Raw genomic sequence first — 20,339 nt, forward strand, 5'->3', positions numbered from 1 at the left:
CTCTATGTGTGTGTGTGTGTAAACACTCCCTTGTGTACACTATCTTTCTGTCACATCTGCTCCTGCCATGTCCTCTAGTGCTCATCCGGTGTCTCCTTGACCTGCCGCCACTCCCCCAGTGTTCTCTCCCTCTCTCTCTCTCTCTCTGTGTGATTGTGTGGGCGGAGACAGGTGTGCTGGAGTCAGAGCAGATCCCCACCAGCTGCAACCTGTTCCATAATCAAGACCTCTACAAATACTCAGTCCTGCCACTTCCACACTGCCAGATCGTAATCTCTGCCCAGTCAGTTCATGGTTCTACCCGTTTGTTCCTGGTGTGCCTGTTTCTCCTTGCCTGACGCTGTTTTCCTCTCCGCTACAGTTCTGCCCGCTCTGACTCTGGTCCTTGTCTCCAGTACGACTTCTCATCAGTTCTGCTACTCTGTCCTGGATTCCCCACTCTACGCTCCCTTGGATTCCCCTCCGGACCTGCTTACCCTGTCCCCACACCTCTCGCTCCAGCCTCCAAACCTGGTTTCCGGTAACCCACCCAAGCTTCCCCTGGCCTGCACTCAATCTTCCCCCCGTGTTTCAATAAACACCTTGGTTACCTCATCCCAGTCTCCTCGTCTGAGTCTGCTCTCGGGTTCACCTGTTCCGCTCCGCGTGACACTTTCTCTGTGTGTGTGTTTGTCTTGTACAGTGTATGTACTATGTCTGCTAGAACTATGACTGTGAATGTCAGTGGTGTAGATTTGGCCCTGAGGGGCCACTGTAGCTGTGCTGAGACCAGAGTTATAAGGTTGCTGTTTGTCCCTGTCTGCCTGCATGCAATGGGACGCCTGCCTGATCGAGTGATGCCTTAATGCAAGGTCGCCGCCGACGTGCTCAGCTCTGCCGGTATCAGTGTCACAGAGGATGCATCTCAAATGGCCCCCTAATAGGGAATAGGGTGCCTTTTGAGATGCAGTCACAAGGATTTCACTGAGTAGACTACACCATCTCTCTACGCCCTGTCTGACCTCTCAATGGATTAAACAACCCCACTACACAGCAACACTCAACGGGCATGCTTTGAATGGGTAATGTTGTACAACGGGGCTTGAAGAGTTCAACTTAGGGGTCGCAAACCCCTAGTTTTCCCCATTTTCTTTATACCGTTGTCTACTGTAGTTTATGAAAATAGGTGTCAAGACAACCTGAATTTGTTTAATATCCTACAGTGGATATTCAGGGCTACAGACTGAGGAAAATATAGTACTTAGTCCTAGTCATGACAGTGAAGACCCAGCTCCACAGTGATGACCCAGCTCCACAGTATGACAGCATAATGCACAGCTAGCTACAACTAGTGCTTTCCTTTCACACATCGGCTTTAATTGGTGAACCCTGAATCTAACCAGGGTTAGAAGTGAGAAGGAGGCTAGCAAGGTCGGACTCATTTACTTCTTGTGCAACACTGATAAATGACCCATGGGAAATGAATGCCAGAGCAGTGTGTTTTTCAAGTCATCTTTGCTGAGTAATTATGAGACTTGTGCATTATTGTAGCAAGGTGCGGCATTAGCGTCTACGAGTCTGTATGGTCGTATTCTGCTCCTCGACAGCTTCACAAAGAGCTGCTCTGCCCACGCTCAGACCCACCCGGGTAATGGTGAAGCATAACGGGGCTGATGCACCCTAAGCCTCCCTCTGCTTCTCTGGTTTTCCTGCTGCCGCAGATAAGAGAGAGAGAGAGAGCTTAGAGAGAGCTCAGAGAGAGCTTCTGACAGCCAGCCCTGGCTCTCTTTCATGCTCTTTTCTTCAAGCACTTTGGGTGAATCAATGAAAAGGCTTTAAAGTTGAGTCACCATCCTCTCCCTCCCCCTCTCCCCCTCTCCACACCCCCTTACCCGAGCGGGCATGACCACTTGGCAGCAGTTTGGGCGGCAGTCTCCTTTGTGAGCCGCTTTAACTTGATGTGCTCCTCTGCATGTGTAATAACACGCCCACTCCTGGTAATAAGATGAATAAACCCAGGTGTTCTTTTGATGAGATCCCATGTGTACCACATTTGTGTCCTACTTATTCTACATCATCTGGAGAGAGAGAGAGACAATCCCTATAGAGGAGCCTATCCCTGAAGAAAAATGTATTTGTAACAGAAAACAAAACCGTTCAAAACTGCTAGGGCTGTGTGTGTGTGTGTGTGTGTGTGTGTGTGTGTGTGTGTGTGTGTGTGTGTGTGTGTGTGTGTGTGTGTGTGTGTGTGTGTGTGTGTGTGTGTGTGTGTGTGTTTGAATGTGTACTGTGTGCGTACATAATTTTTCTGTGAGTTTTTCTGTGTTCAGTACTGTCAGGAACTGTTTTTGAAACTATAACACAAAGGCAAACAAGGAAGAGAAAGGAGTCGACTGTTACAAGGTGAAAACAGTTTTAAGGCTTCTCTTATACACACTGCTACTTCTCCAACAGGTTATGTTGTAGATAGATTGTCACAGCAGTCTGAACAAATACCACCCCCTTCAGTGCCTTTCTGTACATTCATATTTAATTTCCCTGTGAACCTTTCTCTTGGAAGACATGTTTGAAAGGCCACATAACAATCAGTAGCTGGGCAAGAGTGTTTCTGCATTGGGTGAAAATAAGACGGTTTGCCGTTTACATGTTTGCTCAGGGACCTGTGGGGGTGTGCAAGTGTTCCTTTGCACAAACTCAGCATGCCATTGTAGATGACTGAATAAAATAGATATATATTTATTTTAACCAAAAACTACAGTCAGCACATGCCTCCTTAGTTAAAAGTGGCATTAACAAATGTACTATTTTTGAATTCATCAAAATTGGAGTCCTGCACGGGCATGAATTTCAAGCCCTACCCTACACAGTCCAGATTGTTTCTGACAAATGTAAAGCCCGGCTCTGTCTGAAACCCGGAATCAGAATAACTCCCTCAGTTAGTAAATCCATTAGCTGCTCCTCTCTGGCTGTCACTCACTAAAGACACATGAGAGAGCAGCCAGATATGACTGTACAGTCGTGGCCAAAAGTTTTGAGAATGACACAAATATTAATTTTCACAAAGTCACGAAGTCAGTTTGTATGATGGCAATTTGCATATACTCCAGAATGTTATAAAGAGTGATCAGATGAATTGCAATTAATTGCAAAGTCCCTCTTTGCCATGCAAATTAACTGAATCCACAAAAAACATTTCCACTGCATTTCAGCCCTGCCACAAAAGGACCAGCTGACATCATGTCAGTGATTCTCTCATTGACACAGGTGTGAGTGTTCACGAGGACAAGGCTGGAGATCACTCTGTCATGCTGATTGAGTTTGAATAACAGACTGTAAGCTTCAAAAGGAGGGTGATGCTTGGAATCATTGTTCTTCCTCTGTCAACCATGGTTACCTGCAAGGAAACACGTGCCGTCATCATTGCTTTGCACAAAAAGGGCTTCACAGGTAAGGATATTGCTGCCAGTAAGATTGCATCTAAATCAACCATTTATCGGACAATCAAGAACTTCAAGGAGAGAGGTTCAATTGTTGTGAAGAAGGCTTCAGGGCGCCAAAGAAAGTACAGCAAGCGCCAGGACCATCTCCAAAAGTTGATTCAGCTGTGGGATCGGGGCACCAACAGTACAGAGCTTGCTCAGGAAAGGCAGCAGGCCGGTGTGAGTGCATCTGCACGCACAGTGAGGCAAATACTTTTGTAGGATGGCCTGGTGTCAAGAAGGGCAGCAAAGAAGCCACTTCTCTCCAGGAAAAACATCAAGGCATAGACTGATATTCTGCAAAAGGTACATGGATTGGACTGCTGAGGACTGGTGTGAAGTCATTGTCTCTGAATCCCCTTTCCGATTGTTTGGGGCATCCGGAAAAAAGCTTGTCCAGGGGAAGACAAGGTGAGCGCTACCATCAGTCCTGTGTCATGCCAACAGTAAAGCATCCTGAGACCATTCATGCGTGGGGTTACTTCTCAGCCAAGGGACTGGGCTCACTCAGAATTTTGCCTAAAAACACAGCCATGAAAAAAGAATGGTACCAACACATCCTCCGAGAGCAACTTCTCCCAACCATCCAGGAACAGTTTGGTGACGAACAATGCCTTTTCCAGCATGATGGAGCACCTTGCCATAAGGAAAAAGTGATAACTAAGTGGCTCGGGGAACAAAACATCAATATTTTGGGTCCATGGCCAGGAAACTCCCCAGACCTTAATCCCATTGAGAACTTGTGGTCAATCCTCAAGAGGCGGGTGGACAAACAAAAACCCACAAATTCTGACAAACTCCAAGCATTGATTATGCAAGAATGGGCTGCCATCAGTCAGGATGTGGCCCAGAAGTTAATGGATTACAGAGGTCTTGAAAAAAAAGGGCCAACACTGCAAATATCGACTCTTTGCATCAACTTCATGTAATTGTCAATAAAGCCTTTGACACTTATTAAATGCTTGTAATTATACTTCAGTATTCCATAGTAACATCTGACAAAAATATCTAAAGACACTGAAGCAGCCAACTTTGTGGAAATTAATATTTGTGTCCTTCTCAAAACTTTTGGCCACAACTGTACTGCGCAGCAGAGCACGCACAAATGGCTCAGCTTCAACATTTTAATGATCAGTTTAGTGATACCCGAGCTCTGCCCGTACCCTAGTTATTGATGAATAGGCCCTACCTGGCCCTAACCCAGGGGTTCTCAAACTTTTTTGGCCCACAACCACATTTGACATCTGAAGATTTTGGCAACCACACCCATGTGAAAAAAGTATGTAGTTAAACAGCCTGTGTTTACTTTTTTATTTGGGGCTATGGCAGTCAATTTAAAAACGTTCTAACAGTATTTCTGATTGTCTTCTCAACTCACCATCACATACTTTTAATGTGGGGCAGTCAATAGCAAATGAGTCTGACATTATGTCTCTTAACTCACCACCACCAATGAGATGGGTGTGCTTGATGCATGTCGCGTCGGAGCTTCTTAACAGTCAGGGCGCTTGGTTGACAGTGCACACCTCATCTCTGCTGTCACATCCAACCTGGATCCATATTTGGTTTTAATGCAGACGAGAGCAGATATGAGCTGGCGAAGGGTAGCCTACCATGAGTTTTATGGTGCTTTCAGACGACTGAGAACTCAGAAAAATAAGAGGTCAAATCATGATGTCAATGATATTCAGGTCGGAAATTCTGAGGTCTAGAAAGAGACCCGAGTTACCGAGTTGAAATTCCAAGTTGGATGGCTGTTCAAATCGATTTTTCCCAGTCGGAGCTCGTTTCTTTCCGAGTTCCCAGTTGTCTTGAACGCACTGTAATCGGATATTTCAGAGTTCCCAATTGTTTTGAATGCGGCATACATTTTCAGAGGGAGACGGTCACATGACAGCTCGATGAGCTGTTCGATTTCACTTACCAGTATGTCAACTGCGCCAGGATCACAGTTAAATGGATTGAGAAGTCCGTCCCAAAGTGCTCTTCCAAGCGTTGGAGGGGAGCAGTCATTTTCTCAAAGTTGCTGGGATGTCACGTGTCCTATTTATATCAGTACACGCATAACAACTTAAGTATTATGAAACTTCTGTTAGATAAAATAAACCAGACGTAGCAAATAAGCCATTCCATTTTTTGTTGACCAAATTCGATTTCTAAACAAAAACTCCCTGCTTGGTGCGCGGACGAAATAGCGCCACCTGCTGGAGAACACATATATTTGGCCTAGTTATCCCTCTCGCATCGTCTCTTCCTCTCTGCTGAATTGGCTCATGGGGCTGAAATAGACAGCTCAGTGGTACTGAAATGGCTCATGTGGCTGAAATGGACAGCTATGTGGTGCTGAAATGTGTCAAGCCCTGTACAAGCTGCCTGACAGCCAGCAACATTTTTGTAAATAATGCACTTTAGCCTGCTTTCTATGCGTGGAACCCCTCATTATAGCACTTTGGTCCATCCGCCTGCTTGGTTTGAAGCTGCTGTGACCGTTGGAGTCTTTTACCTGGGTAGGGTAGACCTCTCAGTGAGTGAAGAGGGCAAACTGTTGTGAGAGCTGCAAGGAGACATTTAACATCATTAGACCAGATGAGATTGCATTAAGTGCATAGGCAGGCATGCAGGGAAGCAAGCAGGCATTCACCCATGCAGTCCCGCACGCACACCAATACACACTAAGGCTTCCATATGTCCTCTGTATGTAATGATCACTGGGTGAAGTCTGGCTCGCAGGGCTCTAAGTAGATGTGCATTTGGAGACAGTAACTCCAGAGCAAAGGCGTGGGGGTGGATGTGAGCCATTTTGTGACATTCACATGTAGCTGAAAGCAAATGTCTCATACCGACTCGGGCTGTCGCAAAATATGCCTGTCTGTCCTTACTACAAATACTTATATCCAAACTCACATGACACAACTGAATCAACTGATTGGCTGGAACTACTGTGGATCTTTTTGATCTATTCCACATTTACACTGTTCCCAGATCAGTTCTGTTTTTCAGTGTCTTGTTTCAGGCTTATCTGGAAGTGGGGGAAATGTGTTGATGTAGTTCTGTGATTCCTTTCCTGATTCCTTTTTGTCGGCTCTTGTTGGTGCCTTTGTGTTTCCCATGGCTATGTCATATCCTTTGGAAATTCATTGTGAATGTATAAGTAATGACTGTTTTTTAACTCTCTCTTCTAGCAGTTTTTAGGTGGTAGAGTAAAATGCAAAGATTTAGTGATACTGACCAAACCCCGAAATGAATAGATAATACACGGCTACATAAAAAGTCCCTCACAGGGACAAGCTGCCTGATAAAGTTGCCTGTCTGGTTCACTGTCTGTATAAGAGCTGTTAACCTGGTATGTGAGGCTCCATGATTTGCCCCAAGTCTCTCTGCCAAATGTTCCCTGCTAATGTCAACTCGTTTAATGTCCCATGTTCTCTCTACACAGCCAGGATGGTTGTAGGAATCCTGCTGAACAGGAACACTTTCAGAGGCTATGTAAGGCTCCTGTAGATTTATGTATTTAGGACTATAGATATAGACTAGATATAGACTAAACTATGTCTCCTGAATAGATAGAACTTCATAGTTATACTATCGTATAGATCTAGTATAGTTACCCATAACATCTATGGAACTTATTTGTCATGTTGGCATCTTTAACTTTGTACTCTAGGTCCCGTCTAAACAGAAGGGATGTTCTATTTGAAGTTAATTTGATTCCTGTTTTTCCCCCCATTTTCAGGGTTCCTATGGGGAGTCCTAAACCTGGGATGCAGCTTGGCTATGGAGGGATGGCTGGAGGAATGGGTGGTGGAGGAGGTCAGAGACTGGCCAACCAAGAGAGCCACAGGCCGTTGCAGCAATCTAGCTCAGGCCCCGACTATGGCTCTGGCCCGGGTCAGGGCCATGGGCCAGGGATGGGTGCTGGGATGGGTTCTGGGATGGGTGGCGGTCAGGGTCAGCATGGCCAGAGCCCCAGTCAGCCCGGGCAGCACGCCTCCAGACGGAACCTCCAGGTGGACTTCAGCAGCTCGGGAGGCCGGACGGGTCGCTCCTCCTCAGCGTCTCCGGACCGGGGGATCACCCCCACCTCGCCCTACTCGGTGCCTCAGATCGCCCCCATGCCCGTCAGCAAGCTGTGCCCCCTCTGCTCCACCACAGAGCTGACCAATCCGCCGGCCCTGCCAAACTACAACACCTGCACACAGTGCCGCTCCACCGTCTGCAACCAGTGTGGCTTCAACCCCAACCCCCACCTCACAGAAGTAAGCAAAAACCACTGCCTGTTAACATGCTGACTCTATTACAGCTATATCTAGGATCAGTTATCTATACCTTAATACTTAGGGAATTAAACCAGTTTACTAAACAGATAAGCTCTTAAGGGGCATCATGTTAAGTCACAAAATTAGGCACATCCTCATATATCTAGACTCCTATTTCTCTCAGGCAGGCATGCACAGTCATTTTGACTTCTCCAATCTCTAAGTCCCAGACATAGAAAAGGCCATTCCTTAATAGGTATGAAGGTCCTGTCCTCCGTCAGTGACCTCTGACCTCTCTCTCAGAGGGAGCCCAGCAGAGCCTGCTGTCAGTAGTGTCTCCGTCGGGCTCGCTCCCTGGCTTTTCAGCCTCTGTTTTGACAGCAGGAGAGTAACGGAGGGGCTGTCTCTCTGTCCTTCCCCTGAACATGTGGGCGGCACCAGGCAGGTGGGTTTCAGAGAGAGGAAGTGAGGGAGGAGGCACCGTGGGGTATTGTTTGCCCTGAGGATGTGGGTGAAGCGGTATTCTCTCCGGAGCGGTGAGAGCCTCCGAGGCACGGTGCCAATGCCACTGTAGTGTTGAGATGAGTTCTGGTCCCAACTGCCATCATGTTTTATTGTGAGAGAAATTTATATGCATTATATTCTGAGAGCAGAACCAGGAGAAAGAGAATGTGGGGAAATTATGAAGAGAGAGTGGGAAGTGGAGTGTTAGAGAAACTGGGCCAAGAGCGAGAGATGGGAGGGAGAGAGAAATAGAGAGAGGGGAGGGAAGTAGAGAGAGAAGGGGGGAGAGCAAAGATAGCTAAGCGTATACAATTTGAAGAGCGTGTCTGTTCATGTATAAACTGATGATGGAATATGTATGTGCATGTTTACACTGTTAGTGATATGTACTATACAATATGCAGGCCAAATTTTGTGATAAAGTGTGTGTTTGTGTATTTGTGGTAAAGTGTGTGTTTGTGTTTGTGTATTTGTGATAAAGTGTGAGTGTGTGGGCTTGGTAAATGGCAGTAATTCCTCTCGAAGCGATGGCAAAATTTCCATTAGTCTACTGAGGCAGGGTGAAGGGTGTAGGGCAAAGGGTGGAGGGTGTAGGGCAGAGAGTGTAGGGTGGAGGGTGTAGGGCAAAGGGTGGAGGGTGTAGGGCAGAGGGTGGAGGGTGTAGGGCAGAGAGTGTAGGGTGGATGGTGTAGGGCAGAGGGTGGAGGGTGTAGGGCAGAGAGTGTAGGGTGGAAGGTGTAGGGCAAAGGGTGTAGGGCAGAGGGTGGAGGGTGTAGGGCAGAGAGTGTAGGGTGGAGGGTGTAGGGCAGAGGGTGGGGGTGTAGGGCAGAGAGTGTAGGGTGGAGGGTGTAGGGCAAAGGGTGGAGGGTGTAGGGCAGAGAGTGTAGGGTGGAGGGTGTAGGGCAAAGGGTGGAGGGTGTAGGGCAGAGAGTGTAGGGTGGAGGGTGTAGGGCAAAGGGTGGAGGGTGTAGGGCAGAGGTTGGAGGGTGTAGGGTGGAGGGTGTAGGGCAGAGAGTGTAGGGTAGAGGGTGTAGGGCAAAGGGTGGAGGGTGTAGGGCAGAGAGTGTAGGGTGGAGGGTGTAGGGCAAAGGGTGGAGGGTGTAGGGCAGAGAGTGTAGGGGCAGAGGTTGGAGGGTGTAGGGCAGAGGGTGTAGGGCAGAGGTTGGAGGGTGTAGGGCAGAGGGTGGAGGGCAGAGGTTGGAGGGTGTAGGGCAGAGGGTGTAGGGCAGAGGGTGGAGGGCAGAGGGTGGAGGGCAGAGGGTGTAGGGCAGAGGGTGTAGGGCAGAGGTTGGAGGGTGTAGGGCAGAGGGTGGAGGGTGTAGGGCAGAGGGTGGAGGGCAGAGGGTGTAGGGCAGAGGGTGGAGGGCAGAGGGTGGAGGGTGTAGGGCAGAGGGTGGAGGGCAGAGGGTGGAGGGCAGAGGGTGGAGGGTGTAGGGCAGAGGGTGTAGGGCAAAGGGTGGAGGGTGTAGGGCAGAAGGTGGAGGGCAGAGGGTGGAGGGCAGAGGGTGTAGGGCAGAGGGTGGAGGGTGTAGGGCAAAGGGTAGAGGGTGTAGGGCAGAGGGTGTAGGGCAGAGGGTGTAGGGCAGAGGGTGTAGGGCTGAGGGTGGAGGGTGTAGGATGAATGCCCGGAGGTGCACTTAGGTGTAATGTGAAGAAGGGGCAGCAGAACAGAGGATGCGGAGAAAACATTCACCCCTCAGTGCTGAGGAGGAGGGAGGAAGAGAAAGTGAACATGAAAAAGAGAGAATAGAGAAGAGGAGGATGGAAAAGAGGATGAATAAGAGGAGGAGGGAATGAAGAGAGAGACTGGAGAGGAAAAGGAGTAGGAGGTAGAGGAAGGAGTGAGGAGGGAAAAAATAAATTAAGCAGGATTTAAAACTAGGGGGATTAGGAAGAGATAAGAGGAGAGGGAGGTGTACGGGGAAGAAAGGGTGGAGATGGAAAAGAAGGTGTACAGGGGAGAGAGAGGGAAGAGAGGGAGGTGTTATTTTTATTTTATTTTATTTAACCAGGTAGGCCAGTTGAGAACAAGTTCTCATCTACAACTGCGACCTGGCCAAGATAAAGCAAAGCAGTGCGACACAAACAACAACGTAGAGTTACACATGGCATAAACAAATGTACAGTCAATAACACAATAGGAAAAATATATATATATTTACGGGGAAAGATGGAAGTGTACGGGGAAGAGTACTGGGAAGAGTACTGGGAAGGGTACGGGGAAGAGTACTGGGAAGAGTACGGGGAAGAGTACTGGGAAAAGTACGGGGAAGAGTACGGGGAAGAGTACTGGGAAGAGTACGGGGAAGAGTACTGGGAAGAGTACTGGGAAGAGTACGGGGAAGAGTACTGGGAAGAGTACGGGGAAGAGTACTGGGAAGAGTACGGGGAAGAGTACGGGGAAGAGTACTGGGAAGAGTACGGGGAAGCGTACGGGGAAGAGTACGGGGAAGAGTACTGGGAAGAGTACTGGGAAGAGTACTGGGAATTGTACGGGGAAGAGTACTGGGAAGAGTACGGGGAAGAGTACGGGGAAGAGTACTGGGAAGAGTACTGGGAAGAGTACTGGGAAGAGTACTGGGAATTGTACGGGGAAGAGTACTGGGAAGAGTACGGGGAAGAGTACGGGGAAGAGTACGGGGAAGAGTACTGGGAAGAGTACTGGGAAGAGTACGGGGAAGAGTACTGGGAAGTGTACAGGGAAGAACTGGGAAGAGTACTGGGAAGAGTACGGGGAAGAGTACTGGGAAGAGTACGGGAAAAAATACGGGGAAGAGTACTGGGAAGAGTACGGGGAAGAGTACTGGGAAGAGTACGGGGAAGAGTACGGGGAAGAGTACTGGGAAGAGTACGGGGAAGAGTACTGGGAAGAGTAAGGGGAAGAGTACGGGGAAGGGTACTGGGAAGAGTACTGGGAAGAGTACTGGGAAGAGTACAGGGAAGAGTACTGGGAAGTGTACTGGGAAGAGTACTGGGAAGAGTACGGGGAAGGGTACTGGGAAGAGTACTGGGAAGAGTACTGGGAAGAGTACGGGGAAGAGTACGGGGAAGGGTACTGGGAAGAGTACTGGGAAGAGTACTGGGAAGAGTATGGGGAAGAGTACTGGGAAGTGTACTGGGAAGAGTACTGGGAAGAGTATGGGGAAGAGTACTGGGAAGAGTACTGGGAAGTGTACTGGGAAGAGTACTGGGAAGGGTACTGGGAAGAGTACGGGGAAGAGTACGGGGAAGAGTACTGGGAAGAGTACTGGGAAGAGTACGGGGAAGAGTACTGGGAAGAGTACGGGGAAGAGTACGGGGAAGAGTACTGGGAAGAGTACTGGGAAGAGTACGGGGAAAAGTACGGGAAGAGTACTGGGAAGAGTACGGGGAAGAGTACTGGGAAGAGTACGGGGAAGAGTACTGGGAAGAGTACGGGGAAGAGTACTGGGAAGAGTACGGGGAAGAGTACGGGGAAGAGTACTGGGAAGAGTACGGGGAAGAGTACGGGGAAGAGTACTGGGAAGAGTACTGGGAAGAGTACGGGGAAGAGTACGGGGAAGAGTATGGGGAAGAGTACTGGGAAGGGTACTGGGAAGAGTACGGGGAAGAGTACGGGGAAGAGTACGGGGAAGAGTACTGGGAAGAGTACGGGGAAGAGTACGGGGAAGAGTACTGGGAAGATTACTTTAATACATGAAGGACAGTCAAAACAGAATATTTCAAGAACTTTGAAAGTTTCTTCAAGTGCAATCGCAAAACCATCAAGCGCTATGAAGAAACTGGCTCTCATGAGGAACTCCATGGGAAAGGAAGACCCAGAGTTACCTCTGCTGCAGAGGATAAGTTCATTAGAGTTACCAGCCTCAGAAATTGTATCGCGCCGTCCCAATCTTCGCTCTCTCTCCCCCGCTACTCTCTCCTCTTCCATCCTATCATCTCTTCCCTCTGCTCAAACCTTCTCCAACCTATCTCCTGATTCTGCCTCCTCAACCCTCCTCTCCTCCCTTTCTGCATCCCTTGATTCTCTATGTCCCCTATCCTCCAGGCCGGCTCGGTCCTCCCCTCCTGCTCCGTGGCTCGACGACTCATTGCGAGCTCACAGAACAGGGCTCCGGGCAGCCGAGCGGAAATGGAGGAAAACTCGCCTCCCTGCGGACCTGGCATCCTTTCACTCCCTCCTCTCTACATTTTCCTCTTCTGTCTCTGCTGCTAAAGCCACTTTCTACCACTCTAAATTCCAAGCATCTGCCTCTAACCCTAGGAAGCTCTTTGCCACCTTCTCCTCCCTCCTGAATCCTCCTCCCCCTCCCCCCTCCTCCCTCTCTGCAGATGACTTCGTCAACCATTTTGAAAAGAAGGTCGACGACATCCGATCCTCGTTTGCTAAGTCAAACGACACCGCTGGTTCTGCTCACACTGCCCTACCCTGTGCTCTGACCTCTTTCTCCCCTCTCTCCAGATGAAATCTCGCCTTGTGACGGCCGGCCGCCCAACAACCTGCCCGCTTGACCCTATTCCCTCCTCTCTTCTCCAGACCATTTCCGGAGACCTTCTCCCTTACCTCACCTCGCTCATCAACTCATCCCTGACCGCTGGCTACGTCCCTTCTGTCTTCAAGAGAGCGAGAGTTGCACCCCTTCTGAAAAAACCTACACTCGATCCCTCCGATGTCAACAACTACAGACCAGTATCCCTTCTTTCTTTTCTCTCCAAAACTCTTGAACGTGCCGTCCTTGGCCAGCTCTCCCGCTATCTCTCTCAGAATGACCTTCTTGATCCAAATCAGTCAGGTTTCAAGACTAGTCATTCAACTGAGACTGCTCTTCTCTGTATCACGGAGGCCCTCCGCACTGCTAAAGCTAACTCTCTCTCCTCTGCTCTCATCCTTCTAGACCTATCGGCTGCCTTCGATACTGTGAACCATCAGATCCTCCTCTCCACCCTCTCCGAGTTGGGCATCTCCGGCGCGGCCCATGCTTGGATTGCGTCCTACCTGACAGGTCGCTCCTACCAGGTGGCGTGGCGAGAATCTGTCTCCTCACCACGCGCTCTCACCACTGGCGTCCCCAGGGCTCTGTTCTAGGCCCTCTCCTATTCTCGCTATACACCAAGTCACTTGGCTCTGTCATAACCTCACATGGTCTCTCCTATCATTGCTATGCAGACGACACACAATTAATCTTCTCCTTTCCCCCTTCTGATGACCAGGTGGCGAAACGCATCTCTGCATGTCTGGCAGACATATCAGTGTGGATGACGGATCACCACCTCAAGCTGAACCTCGGCAAGACGGAGCTGCTCTTCCTCCCGGGAAGGACTGCCCATTCCATGATCTCGCCATCACGGTTGACAACTCCATTGTGTCCTCCTCCCAGAGCGCTAAGAACCTTGGCGTGATCCTGGACAACACCCTGTCGTTCTCAACTAACATCAAGGCGGTGGCCCGTTCTTGTAGGTTCATGCTCTACAACATCCGCAGAGTACGACCCTGCCTCACACAGGAAGCAGCGCAGGTCCTAATCCAGGCACTTGTCATCTCCCGTCTGGATTACTGCAACTCGCTGTTGGCTGGGCTCCCTGCCTGTGCCATTAAACCCTACAACTCATCCAGAACGCCGCAGCCCGTCTGGTGTTCAACCTTCCCAAGTTCTCTCACGTCACCCCGCTCCTCCGCTCTCTCCACTGGCTTCCAGTTGAAGCTCGCATCCGCTACAAGACCATGGTGCTTGCCTACGGAGCTGTGAGGGGAACGGCACCTCAGTACCTCCAGGCTCTGATCAGGCCCTACACCCAAACAAGGGCACTGCGTTCATCCACCTCTGGCCTGCTCGCCTCCCTACCACTGAGGAAGTACAGTTCCCGCGCAGCCCAGTCAAAACTGTTCGCTGCTCTGGCCCCCCAATGGTGGAACAAACTCCCTCACGATGCCAGGACAGCAGAGTCAATCACCACCTTCCGGAGACACCTGAAACCCCACCTCTTTCAGGAATACCTAGGATAGGATAAAGTAATCCTTCTCACCCCCTTAAAAGATTTAGATGCACTATTGTAAAGTGGCTGTTCCACTGGATGTCTTAAGGTGAACGCACCAATTTGTAAGTCGCTCTGGATAAGAGCGTCTGCTAAATGACTTAAATGTAAATGTAAATGTAAAAATTGCAGCCCAAATAAATGCTTCACAGAGTTCAAGTAACAGACACATCTCAACATCAACTGTTCAGAGGGGACTGTGTGAATCAGGCCTTCATGGTCGAATTACTGCAAAGAAACTACTACACCAATAAGAAGAAGAGACTTGCTTGGGCCAAGAAACACAAGCAAATTGACATTAGACCAGTGGAAATGTGTCCTTTGGTCTAGAGTCCAAATTTCAGATTTTTGGTTCCAACCGATGTGTCTTTGTGAGATGCAGTGTGAGCTGATGATGATCTCCGCATGTGTATTTCCCACATGAAGCATAGAGGAGGAGGTGTGATGATTTATTTAGAATTCAAGGCACACTTAACCAGCATGGCTACCACAGTATTCTGCAGCGATACGCCATTCCATCTGTTTTGGGATTAGTGGGACAACCATTTGTTTTTCAACAGGACACTGAGCCAACACACCTCCAGGCCCTGTAAGGACTATTTGACCAAAAAGGCACATGATGGAGTGCTGCATCATATGACCTGGCCTCCACAATACCCCGACCACAACCAAATTGAGATGGTTTTGGATATGGTTTTGGAGTTAGACCTTAGAGTGAAGGAAAAGCAGCCAACAAGTGCTCAGCATATGTGGGTACTCTTTCAAGACTGTTGGAAAAGCATTCCAGGTGAAGCTGGTTGAGAGGATGCCAATAGTTTACAAAGCTGTCCTCAAGTCAAAGGATGGCTACTTTGACGAATCTCAAATATATTTTGATTTGTTTAATACTTTTTTGGTTACTACATGATTCCTTATGTGTTATTTAATAGTTGTGATGTCTTCACTATTATTCTACAATGTAGAAAAAAGTAAATGTAAAGAAAAACCCTTGAATGAGCAGGTTTTCTTAAACTTTTGAACGGTACTGTACGTAATCTCCATATCCACATTGGGTACTGTTACTTTCAATAATAATGCGTAATAATTTGATTATTTTACAAATATTGCTATTCTAATGGCACACACAACTCTGTACACCTGTGTGAATGTGCGTGTGTGTGTGTGCCAGCCTGCAGGCCCTATCACCAGACCCCAGGCTGAACAGACCCAAACGCTACAGCAGGGATGGGCAACTGATGGGGGTCGAAAGTACCAAAAATCTGAACTCATCATAGGAGCCTTTTGGGGGCCCTAAATGAAATTTTGCTGCAATTCTACATATTTCGCCAAGGGGAGGAGATAAATGTTTACAGTTTTAATATGATATCTGAGTGAGAGTGACTAGCGTCATTCATGTCTGTGTAGTTTTGGTAAGTTAAAAAGCCACTACTCTATCTCTGTGCTCCCCTTGTGTGGCCCTTGTGTAATACATGTCATTCATGCAGTCTTTGTAATGAAATTAGGCTTTTAGTTAATTGAAGGAATCACTGGTGCTTTTCTGTGACTAGGGAACACATATTTCCATCTTCCTTCCTCTCCTCCACCAGATGTATCCATGTAACCACTGGCTTGTTCATTAACAGATCAAATCAATCTCATATACACTCAACCTGATCGGGTTATTATTTGAATTGGATCCAGGAACATTTGTACGACGTAACATGCTGTTGACATAGCTTATAGAGCTTATGAGGCCAAAGATGCTTATTAGACAGAGATTATGCTAGAGCCACTACACAGTGTTTGACTGTAATGTACAGTAACACATTGTAACGGTTTTGAGATTATTGTTTGCAGGGGTGCCAGGTAGGTTGTGTCTAGCAGGGGAAATATTGCTTTCTACTCATTGATTGTGAGGGAATTAGTCCCGTCTGGTCCGTAAAAGTCAGTATGGACATACACTTTTCATAAACCCTTGAAACATTGAAAATAACTTCAAAACTGTTATTTTGCGTGGGTTGTATTACCAACATAAATGATCACACACATAATAATATCACAAACAATGAGCTCTGGTTCCTCAAGAAAAGTCCCATATCTCGGGCCTAAAAGAGTCCAGTCTGGTTCAGTGATTTCAGTGAACTCAAGTGACCTTGGTCACGCAATGTTTGTCCGTTCGTAAAAGTGTAGACTAAACCCAGTCTCAATCATACAATCAACTCTTTTACCACACAACCATAAAGAGTATCAAATCTCAGGAGTCTTCAACTACAACTGACCACAAATCAACACAGTATAAATCACACTCAAACAAATGAAATACCGTATGCAAAACAGTTGTGGTCAGTCAGACAATCCAATCCTCCTGCGGAGAAAGGCCACGAGGAAACAGCAGAGACCAACTGATATGTGTAGTCTAAAGGAAGAAATGAGTGGATCTGATCCTGGTTAAACTTGAGACCAGGCTACAAAGCACACTTTTAAATACAACTAAACAGCCGGAGTAAAGAGGCTTCGGAACTGAGGGTTGAACACATCCTCATTGGCACCACCAACCATCACAACCCCCTTTTGCTCAGCTAATGCTGGCTATTTATTTGGGAATTAAGGGGGAAGCGCCCCATTGGAAGGAGAAACACAGACGGTTCAGACAAATTCAGGGCCGTCACAACATGTTCATGTGCACTCTGGCTTTTGCAGTGTTTTTGGTATCTTCTTGATACTGTAATTTAGTGTGTTTAACAATGGCTCCTTGTTGCAGTGTTTACAAATGATTGAGCGACTTTAGTTACAGGGAGTAAATCCAGAAATCTCAATATATTCTCGTCAAATGGTGTGCATATAGTGTGAGGGTGGATCGTATAAGACATATATACAGCCTCAACCTTCTCTACCTCAATGTAGACTCTACCTGGGTTTACCCCATCCTTCATTCAAATGAGCTTGGGTGCCAGTCTGTTTCTGCTCTCTTGCCAACTCGTTGATGAGTGACAAGGAGTTGGCAAAAGAGCACAAACAGATCTGGGACCAGGCTAAATCCAAATCACATGGAACCTCATAACGCCTTCACCAATGACATCAAGGTAATGAAGCACCTGCCGTATGGCTCCTGCCTAATGTTTGTTGTTATTTGTGGCTGGGTGCTAAATTTAGACACAGCATGCACGCCGTGCCGTTAATAGAGGTGTGTGTTCAGAGTCATTAGCTTCCACTAGAAGTCATCAGCTAGCTTCCCTCTGGCTCTGCTCTGCTCTCTATCTCTCTCTCTTCTCTCTCTCGCTTTCTCTCTCTCTCTCCTCCCTCCACTGAGCCTGTTGTACTTGCATGTCGCACAGCGAAGACAAGACACCACATCACCCCAGACCCCTTTTTACTCATTTACCCATAATCTTGCAGAAGTCCAGGACAGGAGCAGATAGATTGTCAATCACAAAGCAGCAGAGATGATGTAGAGTCTGTGTTGTTGTTGTTTAGGAGGAGAGAGGAGGGAGTACAGAGGAGCTGAAGGCCTTTGGATCCAAGCCAGTGTCAGGATAGATTTCCTTGTATAGAGCCACAGTGAGGCCTGTGCTGCTCTCTCTTTCTCTTTCTGTTTCATTTAGTCTCTCTCTCTCCCTCTCGCCCTCTCTCTCTCTCTCTCTCATTTTCTTCTCATTCTCTCTCTCTTTCTGTCTCTCTATCTTTTTCTCTCTCTCCCTTTCCCTCTCCCCCCCTCTGTCTCTCAGTGCCTGGGAAAATGTCAGTGTGTTTTTCCTGGTGGTGATGTCTTCATGTTTTATCTCAATGGAAAGTACTAAGACCAATGGGTACTTACTTATTTGTTTGGTGAATACATTAGCTCCAGCCGCTTATATATTAAAGGGCATTGCATTAGAATCACATCGGACTTGATTTTGTTTTGGGACAGTAGCTATTACTTTACTGTACATTTCATTGTGTCTTTCTCAAAGCAAATAACCACGGACACATAACATAACCCAGTCCTAGAGCATTGCAATGTGTTTTGTGTTATGTATAGATTGTCATTATACACCTTCTTCCTGTCTCTCTCCTTCATAATGACAATTCGTTTTCTTTGAATGTGTTCTGACATTTTGTCATGCATTTTATCTACTTTCGAGCGATGACAGCATCTCTCTATCCAACAGGCTATGGATGTAGCTATCTGATCATCCAGTCAAGCAGTGTAACAGAAATACACACAGAGAGAGACAGAGACAGAGGGACAGAGAGAGACAGAGAGACAGGGGTACAGAGAGAGACACACAGAGAGAGAGACCGAGAGACAGAGGGACAGAGAGAGAGAGACAGACAGAGAGAGAGAGAGAGAGAGAGAGAGAGAGAGAGAGAGAGAGGGACAGAGGACAGAGAGACAGAGAGACAGAGAGACAGAGAGACAGAGAGAGAGAGAGAGAGAGAGAGAGGGGACAGAGAGACAGAGAGACAGAGAGAGAGAGAGAAAAGGATTCATAGCTACAGCCTGTGTGTTTGTGTATGTATGTATGTATGTATGTATGTATGTATGTATGTATGTATGTATGTATGTATGTATGTATGTATGTATGTATGTATGTATGTATGTATGTATGTATGTATGTATGTATGTATGTATGTATGTATGTGTGTGTGTTTGTACATATGTGTATGTGTGTATGCTCATACCAGTGTGTGTGTGTGTGTGTGTGTGTGTGTGTTTTAGGGAGATAGAAGAGGGGCTCTGGGGTAGAGTAAGGTGAGACAGATAGCTAGAGAGATAGAGAGGCAATGGAGAGAGGAAGTAGAGGAAGGAAGAGACAGAGGGAGAAGGAAGGAGAGGAAGGAAGAGACAGAGGGAGAAGGAAGGAGAGGAAGGAAGAGACAGAGGGAGAAGGAAGGAGAGGGAAGTGAGTTATTTTGATGTTTCTCTTCCCGCTTCTCTGAGTTGATACGGATCTGCATCACAAATCCTGCCTGCCACTAACTGCACCGTTCAGCACCTTACTCTCTCTGCTGCAGTACTTCACTCAAAGAGAGAGAGAGAGATTGTTAGATTTTAATAATACTTTATTTCTATCCTCCATCGTGGTCACTGACAAGGTGACTGTGTGTGGGAGCGATTGAAAGACTAAATGAATGATAATCACTGCCTGGTCCACCTGGTTTAGTGGGTGTGCATAACAATGTCTTGATTAAGCATGGAAATGAAAATTGATCCCCCCCATGCTGCTAGGGGAATGTCATAGCTTTTTATATTTAGATGTGAATGTGGGTGATTTATCACTGTTCTTATGAGCAATATGTAAAATGATCAAGAAATAAATAAAATAATAATCATGATGATGACGACAATGGGGATGGCCATGACAGTCAAGATGGCGACAGGATAATGACAAAATGTATATTTATCACCCTAATGATGATGACTAACAATTATAATCATGGTAATTATGGGTGCTAACATTAGCACGGTAGGAACAGTTGAAGTCGGAAGTTTACATGCACTTACACGGAACCCAAACCGGCTGCGCCATCGTGCACTATTGTGCATACATTTATTTTGTCCCCCTACACCAAACGCAATCACGACATGCAGGTTAAAATATCTAAACAAACTCTGAACCAATGACATTAATTTGGGGACAGGTCGAACAGCATTAAACATGTATGGCAATTTAGCTAGTTAACTTGCACTTGCTAGAAATTTTGTCCTGGGATATAAGCATTGCGTTGTTATTTTACCTGAAATTCACAAGGTCCTCTACTCCGCCAATTTATCCACACATAAAACGGTCAACCGAATCGTTTCTAGTCATCTCTCTTCCTTCCAGGCTTTTTCTTATCTTGTTAGGGACTAGCTCCCGCTGTGGGGATCAAATCAGGGGAAATTTCAAGTGCGCCACGTATAGTTTTTGATAAAACTCAAACTTTCATTAAAATACACATACAAGGTACTGAATTAAAGCTACACTCGTTGTGAATCTAGCTACCGAGTTAGATTTTTAAAATGCTTTTCGGCGTAAGCATGAGAAGCTATTATCTGATAGCATGCACCCCCAAAGTACTGCAACGCCACTTAAAACGACAGATTTTGCGGTAGCCGGCGCTACCCAAAACGCAGAAATAAAATATAAAACATTCATTACCTTTGACG

At 47.2% G+C, this 20,339-nt stretch overlaps 1 protein-coding gene across 1 annotated transcript in view; it reads left to right on the forward strand.

Annotated features, from left to right (window-relative positions):
- Positions 1–20,339, forward strand: part of LOC115102191 (protein bassoon-like) — a 180,762-nt gene that overhangs the window by 31,685 nt on the left and 128,738 nt on the right. The window contains 1 exon segment of the mRNA XM_065005358.1: positions 7,192–7,714. Within this exon segment, the coding sequence (XP_064861430.1) occupies positions 7,192–7,714 (523 nt within the window).

The sequence above is a fragment of the Oncorhynchus nerka genome, linkage group LG20 (assembly GCF_034236695.1).
Source record: "Oncorhynchus nerka isolate Pitt River linkage group LG20, Oner_Uvic_2.0, whole genome shotgun sequence".
Lineage (NCBI taxonomy): Eukaryota > Metazoa > Chordata > Actinopteri > Salmoniformes > Salmonidae > Oncorhynchus > Oncorhynchus nerka.